The 24,714-nt window shown below is 37.0% G+C and overlaps 1 protein-coding gene across 1 annotated transcript in view; it reads right to left on the bottom strand.

The window, feature by feature from the left end:
- Nucleotides 1-1,453: 1,453 nt before the first annotated feature.
- Nucleotides 1,454-24,714, bottom strand: part of EGLN3 (egl-9 family hypoxia inducible factor 3) — a 38,071-nt gene continuing 14,810 nt past the window's right edge. The window contains exons 2-5 of the mRNA XM_034418000.3: nucleotides 11,623-11,742; nucleotides 8,185-8,321; nucleotides 6,763-6,836; nucleotides 1,454-5,929 (exon numbers count right to left, since the gene is read on the bottom strand). Coding sequence (XP_034273891.2) covers nucleotides 5,892-5,929; nucleotides 6,763-6,836; nucleotides 8,185-8,321; nucleotides 11,623-11,742 — 369 coding nt within the window. The 3' untranslated portion in view covers nucleotides 1,454-5,891. The remainder of the gene's footprint in view (nucleotides 5,930-6,762; nucleotides 6,837-8,184; nucleotides 8,322-11,622; nucleotides 11,743-24,714) is intronic.

Here is a 24,714-nt window from a genome sequence, read left to right as displayed (position 1 = left end):
CTGTGGGAACCCAGCAGAGGAACCAAATAAGATATTGGCATTAACTAGAGTTGTCAGCATGAGAGAATTGCTGTACTGAGATCCTTTAGTTTAGTGGGTGTAATATTTCTTATAGTCTGCAGCTTCTGCTCTGCTCTAAGAGAAGCATTATTGTGTCTTCTTTCAGAAACAGAGTTTTTAAGCAGTGAGAAATAGAAGACGATCTGTAGTGTGTAATTCTTCAGTCAGGGGACACTATAACCATATCTATCAAAATGCTGTGTGTTTACATCTTATTTACTCAACCAGATGCTCTCCAGGTAGACTGATAGTTCCTTATTTTGGGATTAAAACAATGAAAATATGGCATATAAACATTATAAATAAAATAAGCTATCAGAACCCACATTAAGCAATCCCAATAAAGTGGCTAGTAAAATGGAATGGTTGTTCTATGTTCTTTGTATTTTAGCTTGTTCCTCAACTATTCTTTTCCCTTTAAGTGATTAGAATGATTTTTTTCTATCAGCAACTGCTTTCCTGGTTTCCCTTCCCCGTAAACCTTTTCATTCTTCTTTCTTCTCTCCTTTCTTATAATCCTGCCTGTTAGTACCTCTCTATCTTGTTCTCCTTTTTAACCCAATATCCTACTCTTCTGGGGTCTCATCACTGTTCTCTTCAGCACCTTTCATTAAATGTTTTTTCATTCATCAGAAAGGAAGGGATTACAAGAGAGTAAGACGGCACAGTGGGAAATACATATTGACAGGAATGCAGTGGTGCTGGCAGTTCCAAGCCCACTGGCAATCAACTGATTGTTCCCCATTGTGTGCCTACTTAGTCTCTGTAATCCTTTATTCTCCAAACTCTCTACTCTTCAAGATGGTGAGAAATGGGCCAGCCACAGAATAACATGTACTGACCATAATGGCAATTATGTGACTGGGGGAATGCTGTGAAGATTGCAAACATGAGCCTTGGTAGCCCAAATTATTTTTCAGGACTGTCATAACTTCTAACAGTTGCTGCACGGTAACATAAGTCTATTGCATTTTTATTGCCGCTTGTAAGATGCCTAGAACACTTAAGGGAGTGGTTGGTCTCGATATTTAAGCGAGCCACGATGGCGCAGTGGTTACAGTGCAGTTCTGCAAGCTACCTCTTCTGACTGCCGGCTGCCTGCAATTTGGCAGTTAAACTCTCACCAGGCCAGGTCACCAGGCTGACTCATCCTTCCGAGGTGGGTAAAATGAGAATCCAAATTGTTGGGGGCAATATGCTGATTCTGTAAACCACTTAGAGAGGGCTGTAAAGCACTGTAAAGCAGTATATAAATCTAAGTGCTATTGCTATTTAGAAATATAAATTGCCTGTCACAGTAGTTCAAAGCCATCTTTCCTGAAATTTTAGAAGTCTTGACACTGTTATGTCCCGCATAGAAGAAAATTGGACAATGATAAAATCCACAGCTTGGTTTATTGAATCCTGCAAGATTTTATTTCATTCTACATTTTTTTTAAATAACACAAACACAAACGTGGATAGGATGGCAACATTCCACAGTATAGTTCAGTATCCAGCCCACCTGCCAGCAACAATGACCAGCATGTAGCCTGGCAAAAGGTTTGCCCTCCTGAGAGACGGTTGGGGAGCCAGTCACAAAATAAGATTAAAAATGGGCGGCAAATTAATGCACTTTCCAAAGCAAGCAGTAGTAGAAATAGTTACACCAAAAAGCAATCATGCAGGAATAGAACTCAGTATTATTATTTTTTCAAAAATGACATTTCTGAATTTTGTTTTTCCACAAGTTCCAACCTTATTGGAAACACAGGGAACACAGAAGAGATAAAGTATTTTTCATTGTGTTATTTCCAAAATGTGTGTTAAGTTTAAAAATACAAATGGACTCTTCATATTAAGGTGATGAAATTGACCTTTTTGGACCTTCCCCCCCAGCTTTTTTCTGTAGTAAATACACTTTATTTAAAATGACTTTGTACAGGACTTCAGTCTGGTGTGATAATTATTGATTGCATTTAAATTGACTATTAAACTAATCCTAGAAAGCTGTAATCCTGATAATTTAACGATCGGTGCAATGTGACAACTTTTTGTAGTTCAAAAGAATTATCTTGCCACTCCATGAAATGTAGAATTGAACATAGCCCTAGATATGACACTAAACTGTTTAGTCATCATAGTTTATTTATTGATAAATGCAATTAAATTATTTCACTCTTCACTTTTGCCCAAGCACACTTTTCAAGCCCAATGGCCAAGAGGTGCCTTGAGTCATGACAAGAAAAAGGCAATAAAAGTACCTTTGGCTCTTCAACTATAAATATCCAAATCAACATTTTTTCCTGTTGATCCAATAACTTCATTTGAGCTCCCCTATGACAATTTCTTAACAGACTACTTATTGAAAATGCACTCAGAACCATTAAAAGAAATGTTTTTGCAATAATCTGGAAGTTAATCATTCTGCATAAATAAAACACAATGAAAATAGGTAAATAACATTTCACTATCACACTATAATCACAGCCAATTGATGATCACACTAGCTTTTCAAGTTCTAAATTGCTTAGGCAGTTGAAGGGTTCAGCTACGACTGATAGATTTTTTTCCCCCAACTATAAAAAAAAAAGCTAATACCTTTTACAAAGGATGTTACACAGAAATTGTTACCCAATTTCTTCTCTTTCAAGACATAAGCAGTCACCATGAAGGAATTCCCCCATTATATGTGTCTACAGCAAGGTGGGAACAATACTAAAAATAACATTTTTTTAAAAATTTAGGTGAATGAGGAAAAATAGGTCTGATTGCATAATCTTGTGGGGAAATCATAAATGGGTTTATTTTGTCACATGTAAAAACCTATTTCTTGAAAGAGAATGTAGGGTTATGAGGTGTGTGGTTTTTTTCCCTTTGAAGAAGCTTCTGTGGATCAAAAAGTTTTCTCCAAATGAAAGGAGAATGAAGGATGCTATGCAAGTTTCCTGACCTAGGCAAACAGGTCTTTGTATCTCAGGCATAGTAGCCTGGATTCCTACTTATTCCTAGTAATGAAGTACTAAATTCCTAGTAATTCCTATATATTTTACTATATCTCTTTAAGGATGCATCATTGAGATGATAATGGATTCCTTTAAGGTTATGGTTAAATAGACTTGGCAGCTGGCAAAGTAGGCCTCACCCATTTCCTGACCTTCTACAATTTGCTCAGATTGGCTTCCACTTCATGATCCAACTGCTCCCTTCCCAATAAGATGTACTGAGTAGCCTTGGAGCAGACATCTGTTTCTGTTCTTGAGACTTGATACCTGAGACTTGAACATTCTGACACAGAATAGAAATAAGCATGCTTGGGCTGATGCCTATCTACTCTTTCAAGTGATTTCTTGAAGGTTGGCTATCACAGTCTGTGGCAGTCAAAAAGAAACAAAAATCTATTATAGTCAACTGTAGTTTAGGAGAGTTAAGCTATATCCATATCAATCTTTAAGATGCTACCAGATGCTTTTCATGTTTTTTAAAATAAATACTATCATCTCTTGAATTGTAAAATCTCACTTTGATGCCTATAAAATTCTCCTGCCACAATTTTCTTTCCAATTATGAGCTCTTTACACAAGAAAGGGGAGGGGGAGAAATCACTCACTAGCACAAATGAAAGCAATTAGTTTTTAAGTCAAATTTTCCACAAGTCAAATTTAAGCTGACCGTTCTTTCCTGAAATATTTTATACAAGAAAAACATATCATAAAGTCTCCATGTATAAAACTATGTGATCAAAGGGAACATTCAAGGGAATATTTAAGAAGAAAAGGAATCATCATAGAGTAAAATTCAGACATCAAATGCAGGCAGGAGAGCCTTGTTTCCTGAAATAAACAATTGCCATTTTGTTAGAAATTATATTGCTTTATACTGTACATACTGTGTTGCTGAAAAAAATACTTTCAGTTGGATTTGGGCTTAGTCTGCACAATTCCTAAATATATTAGCGTTGTTCTGTGGCTCATGTTTTGGGAAAGTGACTTCCATGTCTCCAGAAAATACAAGGTGATATTGTATCAGACATCCTTTTTAAAGCCATAATAGCCAAAACTGAACCGAAAAGTTTAATTGGAATGAAAAGGAAGTATTAAAATGGAATCCAAAGGGAAATATGGACACGTGGAAGAACAAATACAGTCTCCATCACAATATTCAAAACATTGCTAGAGACTCCAGAGAAATGAGCAATTATCTTCAAAGGATTCAATTGCATTCATTCATTGCATATTTTGATGAAAACAATTTGTTGTGTTTTTTTTGTCTAAGTGCATTTGCTGCTAAGTTTATTCATCAGAGGTTCTTTTCTTTGAAAAATTGACATTAGAAGAAAGTATGTGCTTCATAATCTCTCTCTGTAAAACCCATGGCGTCAATGCAGGAATTTATCTGTAGCAAAGTGACATTTGGGACCACATTTTATATCTGTATTTGTAATCTCAATACAATACATCATGATAGCAACCTATATCCTGACCTCGTGCTGACAATAGAGATCTATGAATCTTATCTTAAATATTTTCATAGTGCATCCAAGATTCATGCTATATGACACTGCATATGTATAGCAACTGGAATATCCCATCTAACACATTATTTATTTTGCTGGCATTTCAAATGTTAAGACTGAGTTGTAAGTCTACAGTTCAAAGCACTTTCTTACGAGTTCCAAAACAACAGTGATTAGGTCTAAAATTCAGTTGTACAATCTTAGCCCCATTTATATAACAGATGCAAAATTTACACAACCAAATGCCAGTTTACATGCCATTTTCAGTGGCCACTGCAAATGCTCCCAAGTATAACAGTTAAGAGCCAGCTGGACATGGCTTTCTATGTCTCTTCAACAGCTAGTTAGTCATCAAGCCCATCTTAACAATACACTCGATTGCTGGAGTTCAGTTTTTGTCACATACAATATGTGACTAGTGGAAGATCAGTTGAAAAATATTAAAATGAAAATGAAATTCGATTAGATGATTTCTTGGCATACTTGCTCTTAGCTTGCCATCAACATTTCCCAAAGTTTGTAATGGGCAGGAGCTGGTGAGGCTGGCTAGCTATTTGCAAAACAGTTTTAAATGATAATAAAAATAATTACCAGAGCTACCCCACAAAGGAACTCTTTTTTTTTTTTTAAGAACACTACGGGTAGGTGCACAACAGCTACCACTTCTGTTTGGGGGCTCTAAAAGGCAAAGTGATAGAACTGCTTTTGCTTGGCTTGAACAATGTGGATAAAATCCAGGCAATTTTATGGCAAGTGGGAGGCTTCGATATGGCAATGAGCAAGGCCAACGAAGCCAATAATAGTCTGTAAGCAAAATGATGAGGCACACCATCAAATGCTCTGCACTGACACAATGAATTTGGCTCCTGACAAGCGTGCAGTTCTGGTTTGCAACTTGGCTTGCTGGTGTTGCTCATCTGCAACCTGCCAGTGAGGATCCTTCGTAAAAGTTCCTTTACACCGAACCAGAAAATGTAACTAAAGTGCAAATATACTCAGTTTCCTCCAATTGTTTCAAATGTTTAGTATTTTTATTACTAGTATTGCCATCTTCACCTTGATATCATTATGAGACTTGGTGATATTCTTCATTCTTGTGGTATTCTTCAATTCAAAGGCAAGAACAGAAGAGGGATGCTTTATGCCAAATAGAAGAGATTGGAAGCTGTCATGAGTACCATCATGGTAATATGCAAACATTAGGTAATGTCAAAAATAGTGCATTGAAGAATATCCGATAATCATAAAAAACAGACCATGTAATCTTTGGATCTTATTGCTTGCAAATAGTCCGAAAATTATCATCATACAAAAATTGTATCAAGTCATTTGTTATTCAGTCTTCACTGAGAACTGCTTCTGTCTTTCCTGCATCTGCAATGAATAATTGAAGAGATAGTTAAATAGCCACACAACAAAAAAATAAATAAATTCATGCACAACCCCTGCACAAAGTTAATCAGCATGAACATTTCATATGCTGTTTGACCATTTTTCTTATTTTTTTTTTGTTGTAGAATAGTACATATAAAATTATAAAAACAATATAATCAAAATGTGAAACTTTTAACACACACACACCACAAAAAAAAAACCCTATCAGGAAAAATAAATCTTAAAAAACCCTAAATTAAGCATAGATTGTGCGTTTAATTCCACTTCCAAATTTTCTTCAGAATGCTTGAGCAAAGAGAATTTTAATTTAAGACTGAAAAGAGTCAATCCTATCATCTTTGAGAAGATACCTTTAAGTTCAGTGACATCACAGAAAGGATTTATTTTTGTACACATGTAGCATTTCTCTGAACAAAGATACGCAGAGAAGAATTTCCTGTGAAGTTCTTGGTAAAGGAAGGATGGTATGAAAGGCATTCTTTGAGATATTGAATTGGGGGGGGGGGTGTCACCGGGGGGGGGTTTATTGCTATTTAATATTTTTATACTGTTTTTTTTTTAATCTTTGCAAGCCACCAGCAATCACTGAGCTGGGTAGCCATATACATTTTCTTAAATAAAAGAAATAAATATTTGAGTCCCAGTCATTTAGGCATGACACAGGCATAGAACAGCCTACAGAAACTTGTTTCAATGTGTAGCCTGTATTTCTGGACTGGGCAAGGTGTTCTCTATGTAATTAATTCTGTGACATCAGAACACAGTAGAATGTGTTCTTGGAATACATGGGAGTTAAAAATAAATTCTCATACCAACTAAATTTCTGAATTTCTTTTTGGCTTCTGCTCTTTCCTCCGCATCGAAATACCACACAGTCATTGCATACCTACAGAGGGGAAAAAAAATCCATGATCCATTACATTAAGGCTTCATTATATCTTTGGAAACTCACAGAGCATACAATTTATTCTGTTGCTTGGTGACTTTACATGGCAATAGTTTCAAATATGAAGACAGTCAGATAGTTACTAAACTATTTTCTTCATTCTGGCACGTTCAGCTGTGCTGGAACTGCAACTCCAATTAGTCCTAACCAGTAATGCAAGCCCAACCAAACTAGAGGGCACTAGTTTGGGGAAAACTGTTGTGAAATTTGTAAGTTCCCCTAAAACGCCATGTCTTGCTTACATATTACTATGAAAAAGGACATCATCAGAAAGAAGCACATAGGCAGAAGCCTTAATACATTCTCTAGCCAGGGCAAGAACAATTACTGAAAAAGCATCAGCATTACAGATGCAGTAACGCTGAAAGTCACGGGTGCTTGTGACAAAGAAAAAAATGTCTAAATTCCAAGTAAGGCATTACTCACAATTTGCTATATGGATCAAAACACACCTATCAAAATTTTACCAATTTTACCTGAATTGGTGGAGGAAAAAATCTCTCAAATGGTTTGTGTGTGCATGTGTGTTTAGTTGGGTCCTTTAAATGAGGCTGAATATCTGGCACACTAAACTATAGGGCAGAAATGCCTATTGAGCCAGGAAGTTAACATTAATCTGCATAACTGCATTCTTTTTTTTCTTTCTATTCAGTTATGTCTGATACTTGGACATTGCCTGGGCAATTCCCTGCAGTTTTCCTGGCAAGGTTTTTTTGGAAGTGGGTTGCCATTGCCTTCTTCCTAGGGCTGAGAGAAAGTGCCTGGCTCAAATTCACACGATTGGCTTTGTGTCCAAGGCTGGGTTAGAACTTGTGCCCAAGGCTGGATTAGAATGACTCCCAGTTTCTAGGCTAAAGTCTTAATCACTATATCAAACTGGCTCTTAACTGCATATTATGTATATATACATAGTAAATACCAATCAGTAGATATTCAATACAGAGTTAAAAATGAAAAATGTGATGATTTCCTTTTCAATAAAGTAGGTAATTAGAAAAATGCAAGAATAAAAGAACACACTTCTATATCAAAACTGTTTCTACGTAATAGATCATTTTCTCCAGTATAATTCCCAAATTATACGACAACCGGAATATTGTTCCTTTCATCCAGCAAGCTTAAGAATTTATATTTCAGAAGTCTACTGGATCCTTTCTGAATCTGCTACCTGAAATCATTTTATTGACAATACTGGAATTGTACATCTAACTATATATGCAATCTCTCACTGAGCAACGGACTGCTGTCCTGTATAATTATCTTTAAAACCCACACCTAAGGTCTTTACCTTGTTGCATAGGAAGGCTGCACTTCATGTGGGTTTCTTCGGTCTGACCAGAAAAAAAGTAATCTGTCAAAGATGGGCTCAACATCGGCTACATAGGACCTGCCCTCTGGGAATATTCGTAGGATCCCCCCATGCAGCTTAAACAGAAAGAAAAGAAAAATGTTTTTGATTAGACAGGATAAGCAGATCTTAAAACAGCTTATTTTGTATATATATGCATAAAAAAAAAAAGCCAGATGTGGAGATTTACTGAGGACCTCACTGGACATGAATGGGGAGGATGAAGAACTCATCTGCTGATAGCAATAACAACAGCACTTATATATACCGCTTCACAATGCTTTACAGCCCTCTCTAAGTGGTTTTCAACATATTGCCCCCAACTATCTGAGTCCTCATTTTACCAACCTCGGAAGGATGGAAAGCTGAGTCAACCTTGAGCCGCTCAGAATCAAACTTCTGGTATGAGCACTGAGCTCATCTGCAACCACTGCACCACCCTGGTTCATGATGAAAAATTTGCCCCAATCATAGAGGTAGAACCTTCCTCTCATCATACTTCAATGGAAGAACATAATTAACTCATAATCCCAGGGCTGACTTAAGTATGTACCATTTGTGTTGCAGTTCCTGAAGGGTCTTTGGATATAATATAGTTGAAACTCCTGCCACATTCTCTTTGCTCTAGTATAATGGTGGACATTTTGACTGATGTGCCTGGAGACATGTAGCACCAATTTAGTTATACCTCTGCCAGCTGAGAAGCACAGCTTCATAACTCATCAATCACCCTTCCGGCAAGGGGCAGTTGCATCATTTGTGAAATATTAATGGGAATATTAATGGGTAATAAATGGGTCAGTTTGAAGCACTGATCACTTCTTTTCCCTGGTATTTATATTTATCGGAATGCCAATAAATATAAGTAAATGAATGCACTTTTTTTTAAAAAGGAAAATCATGTCTAAGGACATGATAGTTGTTAAACATAAAGCAAGTAAAAATAATATACAGATACTATTATTTAAAACTGCTTTTTTACTTAGCCAAATTAATTTGTCCTTTGTGTTTATTGAACAAATCTTAAAATGAATCAAGTATTAATGAGGTAGGTGGGGAAAACAATGCTGCTTTTCTCAAGGCTTTCTGACCCTGATTTTGTCTGGTTTTCTACAACAGACCTGATGTACTCTTTTTTTTTGTTTTGACAAACTTCTCGCTATCACATCCAGATGGAAAATTTGAATCACTTCCATCCCTAAACTTAAGTGTTTTATATATATATAATGAGCAAAATATTTAAAGAAAAAGAAAGTTGTATTTTCTGCTGGGAAATCCTGACTCAAGTTTCCTTAACTGATGGACTGCAAACCCTTATCTGATTTCTTAATTGCATGGTAAAAACACAGAGAGGGATGGGGGAATTAATATTTTGTTCTGCCTTTTCAGAAGCAGGCACCATAGTCTGACTTCATATAAAACTGTCTGTTCCAATTTATTTAAATGTAAACATTTAATTTGTTACAGCAATTAAAAATGTGCAGAATCCCTTGACAATTCTTCAGAGAATGCTTTAGTTAGCCATTTATCTTTTCCTTTTTTTAAAAAAAGCTGGAAGATTCTTGATCCCTTTTAGTGTTGGTGGAAAGCGGTATCCAAGGATGCTGCACAATCAACAAAAGTAATCATTATTGCTATCTGTTATATTTATAACCCATCATCGTCCTGTCTGTAATGTTGATTGAGAGAGAATGTCACATTCCAAGTCATAGTTTCAGTGGTTGAGGGGAAACTTAAATTTGGTATTGTTACCATGTTTATTTCAGATTATGCCAAAAGCACTTTCGCCAAAATATTAACATTTCAAATTTAACTGTCCCCTTTTTCTATTTAAAACTTTCTCAGATCAAAATCTTGTTACATTTTGAGCTGCCGGTATTATGTTTGCTGCTATGTTCAAACTCCTGGATTATTATTTTTCTCCTTTTTTTTTTTTTTCTTAATCCAGAATGAACGATACCTCACTGAGTGTTTCTTTTTCTTTCCTGCTGTTCCAAATGTATTTAAGAAAGTGAGGTTTTGGTCAAACCCAGGGTCCTTAAAGGCTCCACTGTGGCTATGAGCTAGATTTCTTTCTCTCATTTCCCAGCCGCTCAACTCATGAGCTAACCACAAATCCTGTGGACTTCTCCAGAGAAGTGCAGGTGGGTCACTCCTTATCTGGAGAGGCTCCACTGGCCTGGACTAGTTAACTGTCCACAGGAAGCACTATAACAGATTCTTCGTTCCCTCAGAGATGTCCTAGTTTGCCATAGTCTTCACCCAGAAGCTGAATGTGCCCAAACTTAATAGAACACTACTGTAACATGTTGACAGTGAGGTTTGCAGCAAGATTGTTATTATAATCAAATTTACATCTTTCTTATCCAGATGGCATCTGTGGTCTTTTATGACAAGTAAGCACTGGCTTACCACCAAATGTATATTCATCAGAGGACTGCAGTTAAAGAGTTCTTCTAGCATGCTTAATACATTGGCATTAATGCACAGAGTTTTAAAACATATAAATAATTTCCTTAACTTCTTGGATGCCTCCAAATGATAAGAAATGTCCCTATGTCGTCTATGCATTTTGGTGTATTTTTTTAGAGAAAAGGGAAGGATTGTTTTTATTTTCCACTCTGAGAAAAGTCTATGGGATCTCAATGTCATATTAAAAAATAATGTTCAAGTGTTCCTAGGCATCCACAAGAATTGGACATGGTTTGAAGTGGGCAATCTTCTAGTTTTAGGGCTTTGAGTAGCTGAAAACCAATGCTTTTGACAGTTAGCAAACCTAAAGGCAGAATGTCAACTTGCTTTTCTTTAAATATATCACAGCAAACAGCCTCTAAACTCCCCCACACACGTTAGCAAATACAATGCTTTTTATAAGGCCAAGGCATGGCAAACAGAGGGAGAAGTTTTCATGATCTTATACTGTATGTAGGGCAAAATCAAACAAGTATTCTTTTTCAAAGGCGGCTTTATATGGGACAAAAACAAGACGACCACAGCTGAACCTGCCAATCTTGAGTTAAACTACCTCAGTTGTCAGAATCCATTCATTCCTTTACAGGCACCCATTTGTTTTCATCAAACTAAATCCTTTACCTGTATCTTTAAATAGTGACAGACACACCAATGGCTCAAAAATTCTAAGCTGCCCCCATCTTCAATAAGCTGTCTATCCAATTGAAATTAAAAAATAATGCAACCATGAAATGGATTTATCTTCACATCTCAGCTACCCAGAAGCAATGGTGTTGTTGTATTCAGAAATTTCACGGTACTTCATAAAAAATGGAAGAGCAAGGAAACAGCTATGTGGAGAAGTATTGTTTCTGGAGTAGGTTCCTTTTGAGTCTGCATCGCAACAACATGTGAGAAGCTACATACCTTTGAATCCCAGTTCTTGTTCAGGTAATAAATGCAGGTGATACATCGCCCATCTCCATTGGGATTGTCCACATGACGCACGTAGCCAGTTCCATTCCCAGGATAGCAAGCTACCATAGCCTGGAAGATGATATAAAAAGAGAAAGAAAGATGCTCAGGATTTTTTCCTATAGTTTGGTAGCTTTTAAAATTTCTCTATTTGCTTTTCAGATGCAAATCAAAATACAATTTTAAACCACCTGTCTTAGAACTGAACAGTTGTAGATGCTGTTAAGTTTAGTCAGACATATTGTATTCTTCAAAGTAATTCTGCTCCTACAGAACAGTGCTTTTAAGGAGGAACGCTCCTAGCGAAGATGATACTAAATCTTCTTTGACCTGATTCCTTAGCAAATGCAGGCTGGAAGTTAGAAGCCAATATTAACAGTCAGTAAAGGAATTGTGGCAGATATGAATAATTTTTAAAATGCAGCATGGTTTTGCTTTATTTTACTAACTTATTTGATCAATTTGCATGGCTGCTCATCTTGCAGCTTAGCAACTCTATTTAAGAATAGTTGTCCACCACAAGTCTGAAATGAAACAATTAAGATATGAGTGTGCATACCATCAGGGCAAATGGTTGGAACATGATCTTAAGGTTCATTCCATTCCTACTGGATATAACTGAGAAATATATGTAGTATATCTTCAAATGTCTTCCTTCTACCACAAAACATGAGCATCTTTACAAATATGGTTTTGAATCTGAATGGAATAGCCTTCGCTATACTAGTTATCTCTCTTGGGCATTTTTACATTTATTTCAGATTTAAATTATTTTGCAGAAAAAATTGTATCTCACTAAAGCGCCCTACCTCAACTGGGTACCTTTAAAATGTGTTGGTATTTCAAATCCTGTAATTGTAACCCTAATCAGTTCCTACACTTTGGGAAATTAGTTGAACATTTGGAAGCAAGTACTAGGAAAGTTTGCTGAGCAACATTTGGTAAAATGAATGGTAAACAGCAAGCAGTATAGTTTTCATTTCACTGAACTTGTACAGAACATGTGCTTTAAAGAAGTATCTTTAAATCTGTAGAAAAGTGTGAATACCACTTTTTTCAGGTACCATAATTCAGGATCCCCCCCCCAATATTCCCATTAAATAAATATAATAAAATCCATTTTCCACCCCTTAGAACGTTTATATCTAATGCCTTTCATCAAGTAAAACTTAGATACTGTGCACAGATGTTTAATTTCTTGTCTATATGGGACTGTAAGGACCTCCCTGTCAAGGCTTAAACCCCAGAATTAGCCAACTGTGTTTCAGAAGTAATTTCTTGTTTTAATACTTTCATGCCTGCTCATATAACCATCCTCATTTCGTGGAATTAAGCAGAAGACCAAAGATGAAGCTACCCTGCTTAAGAATCATAAGGGACTGCTACAGAGGATATGAGCAAAAGCATATTTAGTGCTGGTTATGGAGGAAATGGGCTCTTCACTCATTTATTCTGGTTTTTTTTTTAAACACAACTAGAACCATGTCAGAGGCCTAAGGCTGCCATTCCTGATTATAGTAATCACCACCCATTACCATTTAATGGAACCCAAAGCTCTATGGCCTGAGGAGGCAGATTTTAGTAGTCACAGCAGCATATTCCTCAACTCATTTTTCTTTTAGAGACAAATGACATTACAGCATAAAACCACAGTCTGATGACAAGGCTGTGAAAAAAGTTATATTTGGTGGGACAGCAAAGCAATCATCACTCACAATGGCTCGGAATTACTAGAACTGAACTGCTACATCTCTGTAGGACAACAAACTAGGAAAGATCCCGATTCTTTCTTCCCCCTTTTAAAGAAAATCCCAAGAGAGTACTAGTTAGGCATTTTTAAAAATATTTCCTAAGTTACCACCAAAGACCATTTTACATTGCAAAAAGAAAGACGAAACAAAATCTTACTTCAACAAATCATCTGTCATATCCATTTCAGAAACCTAGACTTAATATAACTTTTCTTTTTTAAAAAAAAGAGTGCCCCCTTTTCATGGAAAGGAAGACAGATTTACCAGCTCTTAGAAATTAAAAATGGAAAGAAAGATTACAAATCCAATTGTTCATCATCTGCTTCACATCTTTTTTCCTCACAAGACCTTCAACCTACCATTTACCACATGCCCTTGTGCATTTCCCCAAATTAATAAATACTTGGCTCTGTAAATTTTTACTGATCCAAATATTTATTGAAGGACAAGGCTTCAAGTCATTTTTCTTCTAACCTCACAACCAACTGTAAACATGCATGTGGGTTAGATTTGGATGCAACATGCACCTTGGGTAAAGGTTAAATCAGAAAGGTAACCTATAAATAAGAGCTACTGTACCTGTTTTAAGGCAGGGATTGGTCCTGCTAGAATATGTAAACTTTTGTTCTTTCTGAAAACGATGCATGCAATCCATCTGAAGATTAGAGGGCTGAATGGAGCTGGTGTAGTATAATTGTTAAAGCACGAATAAGAAATCTAAAATCCTCCAGGGATGATTAGAATCTCCTTCTTGCTAGTTGCATCTAGACTGAACGAGGCTCCCACTTCTAAGTCTGAAATTTAGTCCCAGGCATTATGAAGTGGGAAAATTTGAGGCATCTGAAAGCCTGAAGAGCTACTTAAAGACTTTACTCATGCTCTGTTTCCTCATCTTTGAGAAAAACTTGCCATCCGAACAGAAAAATGTTCTGAACATGAAAGATATACTTTCACCAAGTATAGTTCGGTTTAAAAATGAGAGCAAAAAGGAGTACTGGAATATTATTAATTTCCTTAAACCAGCAAACAATTTGGATGGAGGTTTAAAGAAGAGAATTTTTCTGAATCTCCTAGGACTTATTGAAAGAAGATTATCAAAGTTACAGCTGGAATAATTCCAGCACAGATGAGGCTGGCTTCCATGTAGAAAACTGGCTGTTGACGGCTTCTTTTGCATAAATTTAAAAGCAGAAAAGGAAAAAGACCAGAAGAAGGAGCCAAGGGTCCTATCAATAATTGTAGAAGGTAGTTTAAAATAACTGAAAGTGGCCAAATCAATACAGATCACATCTTCCTCTACCAGTGCCACAAATAACATTATACACTTTGCATTTTCATAGCTGTGATGTTGATACATAAACACCCAGCTTATTTGAAGTCCTTGTTTCTATGCTTCATGCTGCTTTTTAAAAATTGCTTAACTCTATTACTGAAACGCATCTTGGAATCCACTTTCAATGGTGACAAATGATACAAACATATTGGAAACAAGCATATAAGAGAAAGAAGATAAGTTATTCTAAACAGTGTTGTTTATTTTTTTAAAAAGGGGAAGGAGTGCACTTGAACTGTGTTTTGTTACAATAGGTCTCTGTAAATTAGAAGCATGTTGGAAGTCTGTTTGAAACAGGCTTGGAAATGAAATCCTGGGATCTTAACAGCTGAACACAAAGTCAAGTCAGTCTCCAAAACAAGTAGCAGAATTCTTCAAGCCAAGTGCATGTTACCTATGATCTTAAGTGGCTTAGTGAGGGATTTCTTTTCATAGCACTTTTTCTCAAACATGCCTTTTTTATGAGCCTAGAGTGGATGGCAAAGTAGGAAATATTTATTTCCTGATTCTGGGCTTGAGAAACAATTTTTTTTGTCACTTGCCAGCTTGCACAAGAGAAACTTATTTCCAAATGAATTGGAAGTTACCAGTATCAATACATCTCATTCTGGATTCAGATCAACAGAATTAAGGTGTTTATCTCCAAAGCAGGAGGACAGTTTTGAGTACACCTTGTGAGTCTTGCCTCCTCTGAGGAAGACTAGAGGTGTGCAAAATATTAATTCCATTTCAATGTGTCTGACAAATGTATTTTTTCCATGTAATAAGTGTCAGCCAATTGTAGCGTAATGTCCCAGATGTGCTCTTAATACTGGCTAACAGTTTATGTTATAGCTTCTTATTCTCACCTATGTAGTTGCCCAGAAAGCCTCTCCTGATTTAGCATCTCCAAGCCAGATGACTTAAAGACTTCTCGACTGCCACCTGCCTAATATTTTAAATTAGTAGCAGCTATTTATACTATGTTGACCCTGGTTCTTGGTATTCATTCTTGGCTTACATCTTAATAGTGATTTTTAGACTTTTCAAACAATATAATATATTCGGTTATCCAGAACTAACAAATGATATACAGGTAGTCCTCAATTTACAACCATTAATTTAGTTACCATTGAAAGTTGACTAAAAAAAGTTGACTTACAACCAGTACTCACACTTATGACTGTGGCAGCATCACCAGGGTCATGTGATCAAAATTCAGATGCTTAGCAACAGACATGCGTTTAAAATGGTTGCTGCATCCCAGGGTCACGTGATCGCCATCTGCGACCTACCCAGCTAGCTTTCGACAAGCAAAGTCCACAAGGAAAGCCAGATCATTTAATGACTGCACAATTCATTTAATGATTTTAATTTTAAAATCATTTTAAAATCATTTAAAATTCTAATTGAAATGTAATTTTAATTTTAAAATGTTAAGCAAATTTTAGTGATTTGCTTAACAACTGTAGCAAAAAAGGTCATAAAATAGGATGTGACGCATTTAACAATCACTGTGCTTAGCAACAGAAATTCTGGTCCCATTTGTGGTCATAAGTCAAAGAGCACACTGAAATTGATAGAGTTCTGCCATTTTCCTCTTTTATCATAAAATAAAGAACAAAACTGTGCTGCATATTTTTTTCTTTTTCTTTTTTTTTACTGATTCAGGAAGGGTAAAGAAGAATGTCAGGGACCATGTTGAACCTAGTTCAAAGAAAACTATGGGTCATCACCTGGCCAAAGTGTAGGAAGCTACTGAAATACAGAAAGTATTTTTGAAAACCAGCTTCATTTCCAGTTGATTTACTTGTAGGAGTCCAGCAGTTGAAGTGTGTGGAAAATTCATTAGACTGAAAACAGTGGATTTCGGCTGATGGAATTTATATTTTAAAAAACAGGAGCCTTTGAAATAAAAGGCTTAGCACCCCTAAGAAAAACAATCTACTTGTAATTCTATATTACTTAACATTACTCCATAACAGCTATATAACAAATGGTTATAGCTGTTCATGCTTTTTCTGTCTTCAACCATATTGCTCAAACAGGAATTTTAATAAACTCTTAAGCATGCAACTATTCTAAAATTTAAATTGGCCTAAATAAAGATATCATCACTGTGTATTTTTCATTCTGATTCTTCTCATATATACTAGGTAAGATCAGTAATCTGATTCAGAATGAACTGGCTCAATATTTTATTTGGTTCACCAGTCATGGGATCAGATATTGTAATGGTTATTCCAGGTGGCCTCCAGGAAATACAAAATACAAGAGAAAGACACATTTACAACTGGTGAATTATTAACGCTGATCACAGTATATAAATCTCTACAGGAATTTTCTAATACCCCACAAGGTGTACCAGATTAACTCATGATTTGGGATGGGGGTAATGAATGGGGAGGACATTGATCACACCAGTTTGGAAGCAAAGGTACCCTTGATCACAAGGGCTAGATCAAAATCAAATTAAATTTTACATTATGAAAAAGGAGGGAGGAAGTCACATGCAAAATTTGCGTATCAACCACTCTATCCTCTTGGTCTGACAGAATTATATTGCAAGACTGAGGGTTAATTTTGAAGGTATAAATTAATGAAATACATAAATAAAAGCCTGCAATCCCCATTGTAAAACATTCTGTCAAAACAGGCTGCATTTTGTCACAATGCATTTTTAGGACAAAGCAAAACGCTAAAGGCTATGACAACACTGAGGCTGAAGGGAATTTGCTAGATAGAGAATCATAATTCTGCTTGCAATGAACACCCTCGTCTCTTCCCATTATCAAAACAATTAATCTTTCTTTTATAAGGAGGGTGTTGCCTTGCTCTTTAGCCCCACATACTTCAGTATACACCGTGATGAATATTTATCTGTAAGCATCGTATTGCTCATATGCTTTCATTTTAGCTTTCCTGCAGTCCTGGCTCTTACACTTTTTTCTTTCCTTTTATAAAGTTAAAATTGCTGCCAGCGGATGTTCTCTTTTATGTCTACAGAAGCGCATGTAATTTCAAGAACCATCTAGACCAAAGCACTGCCTGCTGAGAGCAGCCATGCCAACGCTACTTCAAATGCAAAAGGCTGGGTTTTTTTTTTTAGTCAGGACAATCCAAGTTAGCTTCCAATTAGCAGAAATAAACATTCTTCTTGCATTGATGTACACACACATATATCAACTCTTTCGGTTTAGGAAGACTTCCTCAGAACTGCTGTGTGATCTGGCTCCTGGCCAGCCATATGATGGCTTAATGACAGTGCTACGTGCAGTGCGTGAGGCTATCAGCAATCAAACACTAACTTCGCTCCTGAGTACACTTCACAGAGAAACGGCTGAAGAAAGGAAAAGCATATACAAAACATACAGAATTGATTCTTGCTGAATTCTTTCAGAAATCAGGGGGGAACGAGGATGGGGATTGTTTGTCTTCCCTCTCCTTTTTATGACAGACGCATATTCAGAACTTTGCTACTTGTTGTTTTTGTTGTTGTTGTTTGTCTCTCATACATTCTTTGAAACCTCAGCTCAGGAGAGTGGGCCAAGAGGGAAAAGCATAGCAATTTGCTATTGTTTTTCTCTTTTTCTTTGAAAAAAAGTCAAAATTCTAAAGCCCTGTTTTGACAATTTCTAACTTTAATGTTCTTTTATGCCTTCAAAAAATTGCTGCCAGTTTTTATTTCTCTTGTGCATTAAAGGCTGTGAGATAAATTTTGTAAAACAGACCACATTCACTATTGCTGGGGTTCCCAGCAAGGGGGTGGAGAGAAACACCAGCTCCTCCTGAATGTCTTCCTTGAGAAGGAACTAAAAGAAATTTTGAAAGACAGTAGGTGGAAACTATTTAGTTGAACATAAAACACTACTTCTCCCATCAAGGAGAAAGCAGCCAAGTTGAAGATGAGTTGTTTTATTTATGTTTTTCCAATGTCCTTTTAATGTTACTGATCTTAGGATCATTTCATATTTTTAACGTAAGTCAATAGAATTAAAACACATGGGTAACTGAAAATTGAATTTAAAAAGTGAGTGGAATTTTAAAAAATGAGTCCATCTGTTTCACAAGGGAAGGCATGCCTCTGATCTGATAAAGGCACAGTGGCCACTGAAGATAAGGTCCTGCACTCCTGGTAGATAACAAATAGAGAAGGATTTATGGCAGAATTTATTTCTATGCATCCTAGAATTAAGGAGCAAATGTAAAGGGAATTTAAAGATCATCTTATATAATTCTTCCTACAGTGTCAATTCAGGATCTGCTACATAGGATAAGATTCTAGAATTCCTGTCAGACAGCCATATAGGTGCTGTTTAAATATTTCTAGCATAAGAGAGCCAACTATCTTCTGAGACAATCTGTTCCATTGTCAGTTTCTCTAATGTTTAGCAGAAATCTATTCCTCAGCGATTTCCACGCAAAGGTTCTACCTTTTTCTCTAAATCAACAAATAAATCTGTTCATCTTCCACTAGGCAGCCTCAGATATCTGAGAGGCTGTTATGTTTCTTCTTAATCTTTTCTCCTCAGGCTAAAGATATTCAGCTCTTTCAATCATTCCTTCTAAGATGTGGTTTCCAGACATCTCCACATCCTGTCTGCCCTCCTTTGGATATACTCTAGTTTGGTAAGGTCCTTCTTGGAAAAAATAAACTGTCAGATACTTCAGTAATCAGCAAAAGATTACCCAAAACACTGATGAAAAAACTATGAAAGACAATGAATAACAGAAGGGCTCAACACAAAACAAACAAATACTCAAAAGATAATTGGAAAAAAAAAACCCAAAGACAACAGGGTGGGGTGCATTGTGTACTTCTTTTGGTTTAAATGCATATGAGCCACAGTGGCGCAGTGGTTAGAGTGCAGTACTGCAGGCTACTTCTGCTGACTGCCGGCTGCCTGCGATTTGGCAGTTCAAATCTCACCAGGCTCAAGGTTGACTCAGTCTTCTATCCTTCTGAGGTTGGTAAAATGAGGACCCAGATTGTTGGGGGCAATATGCCGACTCTGTAAACTGCTTAGAGAGGACTATAAAGTGGTATATAAGTCTAAGTGCTATTGCTATTGCTATACATTACTAATGAAGGTAAATATATGTGTCCCGGGATAATGTTACAGGATCCAATATGGGTCGGTCACCTCAGAGTGTGTGATGATGTGACCATGCTGTTCGAGGATTGGGTTAGGGAGCTTAAGCCATTGTAGGGGTGTCTGCCCTGAGGATGGGCTCCAGCACAAGTGGAAGCTCACTTCTGAAAGCTCAGAAGACTAAACCTCTGGTCCAGTGGTGGGTTGCCCCTGGTTCGCACCGGTTCTATAGAACCAGTGGTAAAACCAGTGGGAGACTCCACCCCCGACTCCGACATCATCAAAATGCTTCTCTGCATGCGCAGAAGGGTGCGCGCATGAGCGAAGCGAGCGCGTGCGGCCCCACTGCAAACCAGTAATAAAGGTAAGTAGAACCCATCCCTGCTCTGGTCTCAGTGACCGACTCAGATTGGATCCTGCATGCATTGCGGTTTTAAAGCAATATACATTATGAGTAATGGGACATCCTAGTCTTCCAACTACTTCTCATTCTGGGGCCAAACTTTAGGCTAACAAGAATATCCATAAAATTACAGATGTCAGAATGTAATTAGCTGTGATATATACTGTGATATAAGCAGTAAGGGACAGTTAGTGACAACACTAGCAGGTTATAGCAACAGGAACATGTGGGGACCAGTACTGTCTTGACAAAAAAAGCAACATTTATCCAAGGACATCATTGTAAACTGACAAATAATGCTGCAGTTTATAAGCAACCGCCAATAGCAAGCTCCAAACATGTAGTTTGGAACAGTTGTGTTTGCATATATTGTGACCCGAAGGTTCTCTGGACTTGCAGCTCCTGCTGCATTAGCAGGTGGAAACCATGACCAGATCTAAACCTAGGACAAGATCCATCAAAGAGTGCCCAATGTAGTCAGTGTTAATACTCAGCATGAACAGAGAAAATGTTCTGTCATAAGACACATGGGATACTCAGCCTTGAAGGAATCTAAAATTACATTCTATTCTATTCCTCTTTCTCTGTACTACTTGTTTTCAGAAAGTGAGGATATGTTTGCACTGCCCTTTCTTTTATTTACTTATTTTGGTTGCTACTATATTGTAATTTTTAAAAAATTATTTGTCATCACCTCTTCCCCCTCTGCTCCCAAAAAATCAGCAGAGAAATGATTAAGTATTACCATATCAGAAGAATTTCAGATCAAGTCCTTCTTTCTAACTCAATCTGCTAGTGGGTGAGAACTCTGCTTGCTCTGGCAGTCTGTAGTTGGGCCCAATTTTCTCAGCAGGTTTACTCAGAAATAGAAATACATTTTGTGATGGCTAGATGTTGTGTCTTCCTCATACAATTTCTAGTCAGTAGAAAAAGGTAACCTGCTTGTTACAGGCAGATTTTCATTTCCACTCTGATCAATGATACCTATGGAGATCATTAAACTCAGCAAGATGGTGGATGGAGTGTTAAACACTGCTCTTTTTGTACATGCATAAGTGTCAAAGATTCATAGAGGGTGGGGCTTAAAGAGCATCACATCATCCATCATCTGGCCAGTGGTACATGCAAATCCTGCAGACATCACAGTTTGATACTGCAACCTGCAACCTTTGTTCTTCTGAGTAATATTAGAAACAAGAAGTTCATGAACAGAAGTCTCATGGAAACAATGATTTCCAACGTATGAGAAGGTTGCGAGCTGCTGACAGAGAACATTTCTGAAATACTTTCAACTTGGTAATTCCTCGTATGAAATTAGTATGAAAGTCTTAAGTACAGATTACACTAACCATGCATGGGACAATAATAGCTGGTATGAATGCACCTAGCCAATAAGAATATTTTTTTACTTATTGATCATGTTATGTTAATGTCAATGTCAATGTTACTTTAAAAAGTAACATGAGCATGATCGATGGATGCAGTGGTTCACACAAGGGGGAATCAACAGTAATCTCAACTTGAACAACAAAAACTCAGTCAAATGGTGAGAAAGGAAGAAAGGACTTCATTGATTGCTACACTGAAGTGAGTCTCATTATACAGATATGCTAAAGGATCATGGCCACAGACTTCACAATTCAGATGCACAGAGAAACAGAGCACCCAAATATGAAAGTGTAACAAAATGACAAATCCTAGAAGCTCAAACCAGAAATCTTCAAGATAAGGCTACAAAATCAATGCAAAACGTGATTCATAGGTTTCCTCAATATAATCACTTCAAAGGTGAGAACCAAGTGGTTTTTCAATAAGCAGGTAACAAGAGTCTAAAAGTAAAGCAGAAATGGATTCTGGAAAGAGTACTTGAGCCATTGCCAAGATTACTGAATCTATCGAAGCCTGATACTGAATTACACACTATAATACACCTGTAAGAAATTGTAAAACTTTTATGTTTGCAATGTATACAAATATTCTGCCGACAGACTCTATCCAAAGAAATGCAGAGTGCATGCACACCCTAATTCATTAGCATTTTGAAAATTGGATGCAACATCTAAATGAGATTCTGTATATATACAATACTGGAAGTTACAACTGTAACACATATGAAACGATATATCAGGAAGGAACTGTGGATTGTCCTTCCCTTGCTTAACCCAAAAACACTTCACTATTTACATCTTTTTTTATATTAATGGTAAAAGCGCATATATTTCTGGAGTCTTATTGTTTCTTACACCTCACTTTTTTCTTTTCCATTTTGAAACTCAGAATAGCCATTTTACATTTTCTGCTGATTATTTTGCTCATGTGGGCTACCCCCACCCCCAGTTTCTTATATTTATTCCATTCAGGTTTCCAAGATCAACAGCCCAATTAAAAAGTAAATTTTAAATAGATTTGTTTTAGCATTTTTAAGAGTACGTAGGAAGGGACCAATTTCATCTGACCTGTATTATACACATGTTGCTGGTGCTTAGTGAGATTAAATATCAAAAGATAAAAAGAATACAGAATAACAGAGTTAGAAGGGACCTTGTAGGTCTTCTAGTCCAACCCCCTGCTCAAGCAGGAGACCCTATACCATTCCAGACAAATGATTGTCCAATCTCTTCTTTAAAATATCCAACATTGTGGACACAATTTCTGGAGATAAGATGTTCCACTGATTAATTGTTCTCACTGACAGGAAATTTCTTCTTAATTCTAGATTGAATCTCCTTGTTAAGCTTCCTTCCGTTACTTCTTGTCTTGCCCTCAGGTGCTCTGGAGAATAGACTGACCCCTTCCTTTCTGTAACAGCCACTCAAATATTGGAAGACTGCTATCATGTCACCCCCAGTCCTTCTATTTGTTAGACCACACTTCCCACTTCCCATTCATCATATGGTTTAGCCTCCATCCTCAATTATCTTTATTCTTCTTCTCTGCATGCTTTCTGGAATCTCAACAACTTTTTGTATCGTGGTGACTAAAATTGGATTCAGTATTCCAAGTGTGGTCTTACCAGTGTAGTATAAACCAGTACTAACACTTCATGTGATATTGATTCTGTTAATGCAGCCTTGAACTGCATTGGTCTGCAGCACACTGCTGGCTCATCCTTAAGTGATTGTCATGGTGGCACAGTGGTTAGAATGCAGTACTGCAGACTACTTCTGCTGATCACTGGTTGCCAGCAGTTTGGCAGTTCAGATCTCACCGGCTCAAGGTTGACTGAGCTTTCCATCCTTCTGAGGTTGGTAAATGAGGATCCAGACTGTTGGAGACAATAATCTGACTCTGTAAATTGCTTAGAGAGGGCTGTAAAGCACTGTGACGCAGTATATAAGTCTAAGTGCTATTGTCCACTAGGATTCCTAGGTCCCTTTTACAGTTACTACTGTTGAGCCAGAATATACCTATTCTATATCTGTGCATTTGGGTTTGGTTTTTTTTTTTGCCTGAATGTAAAACCCTACTTTTCTCACCACTAAATTACAATTTGTTGGATTGGACCCAGTGTTCAACTCTGGCAAGATCGTTTTGGTTCCTGAGTTTAAGAAGTGTTGGCTATTCCCTGCAGCTTGGTTTTATTTGCATCCCCTTTTATGCCTTCATCTAAATCATTTATGAAGATGTTGAAAAGTACCGGACCTAAAATAGAACCTTGAGGTACCCCACTGCTTGCTTCCCTCCATGTCAATGTAGTTCCATTGAGGACTACAGGTTGAAGACGGTTGGTCAGCCAATTATAAATCCATCTGATGGTGATGCTGTCTACTGCTCCACATTTTTCTATCTTACCAAGAAGTAAAGAGTGTGTGTGAAGTTTGACAGCGTGGTCTACTTTGTCAAATTTAGTCATAAGGCACCCTTTTGATTTATTGTGGCCCAGAAAAAAAAATCCAGGATAAACATAGGCAGGCTGGGAACAATGTCTACACATTTCAATTCTTGCAGTGACAACCCTTTATCTCCCTCTATGTAAATGAATTATTGTCATTCATTCATAGGATAAAAATTAAAGTATTGCACTTCAGATCTTCACCCTGATATTAAGTGGCTTGGCCCTTCCTAATGGGATCAGAAAAAAGCATTTCTCAGAGCTATATAAGATTTTCCACTACACACACACATACACACACACACACACATCATAACGATGGGCACATTGATAGCTAATAATCAACTTCTACTTCAATTACAAACTGTACTAAACCTGTGCTATAAAAGCAGACTCTAGACCAGCAGACAGACCAGATAGGGAGTCAGGTCTGTTGCTAATGCAATGAGATTTATATCAATGGCTCATTGGTGTTACCCAAGTAATCAATGAGAAATAAATGCCTTAAGATGTATAACCTACCATGGAGGAACCCTGATTATTTCCTAGTTCATCGATCATGCTGGAAACTGCTACACGAAGAAAGCAAGAGTATTAATCTCCTAACCCAAGAAGCAATGACCCCCCTCCCCACACCTTCTTTTTCTCTTCAA

The sequence above is a fragment of the Pantherophis guttatus genome, chromosome 1, assembly GCF_059756535.1.
Source record: "Pantherophis guttatus breed Tessera chromosome 1, ASM5975653v1, whole genome shotgun sequence".
NCBI lineage: Eukaryota > Metazoa > Chordata > Lepidosauria > Squamata > Colubridae > Pantherophis > Pantherophis guttatus.
The sequence above is the reverse complement of the archived record's forward strand: the minus strand, read 5'-3'. Positions and strand labels throughout refer to the sequence as shown.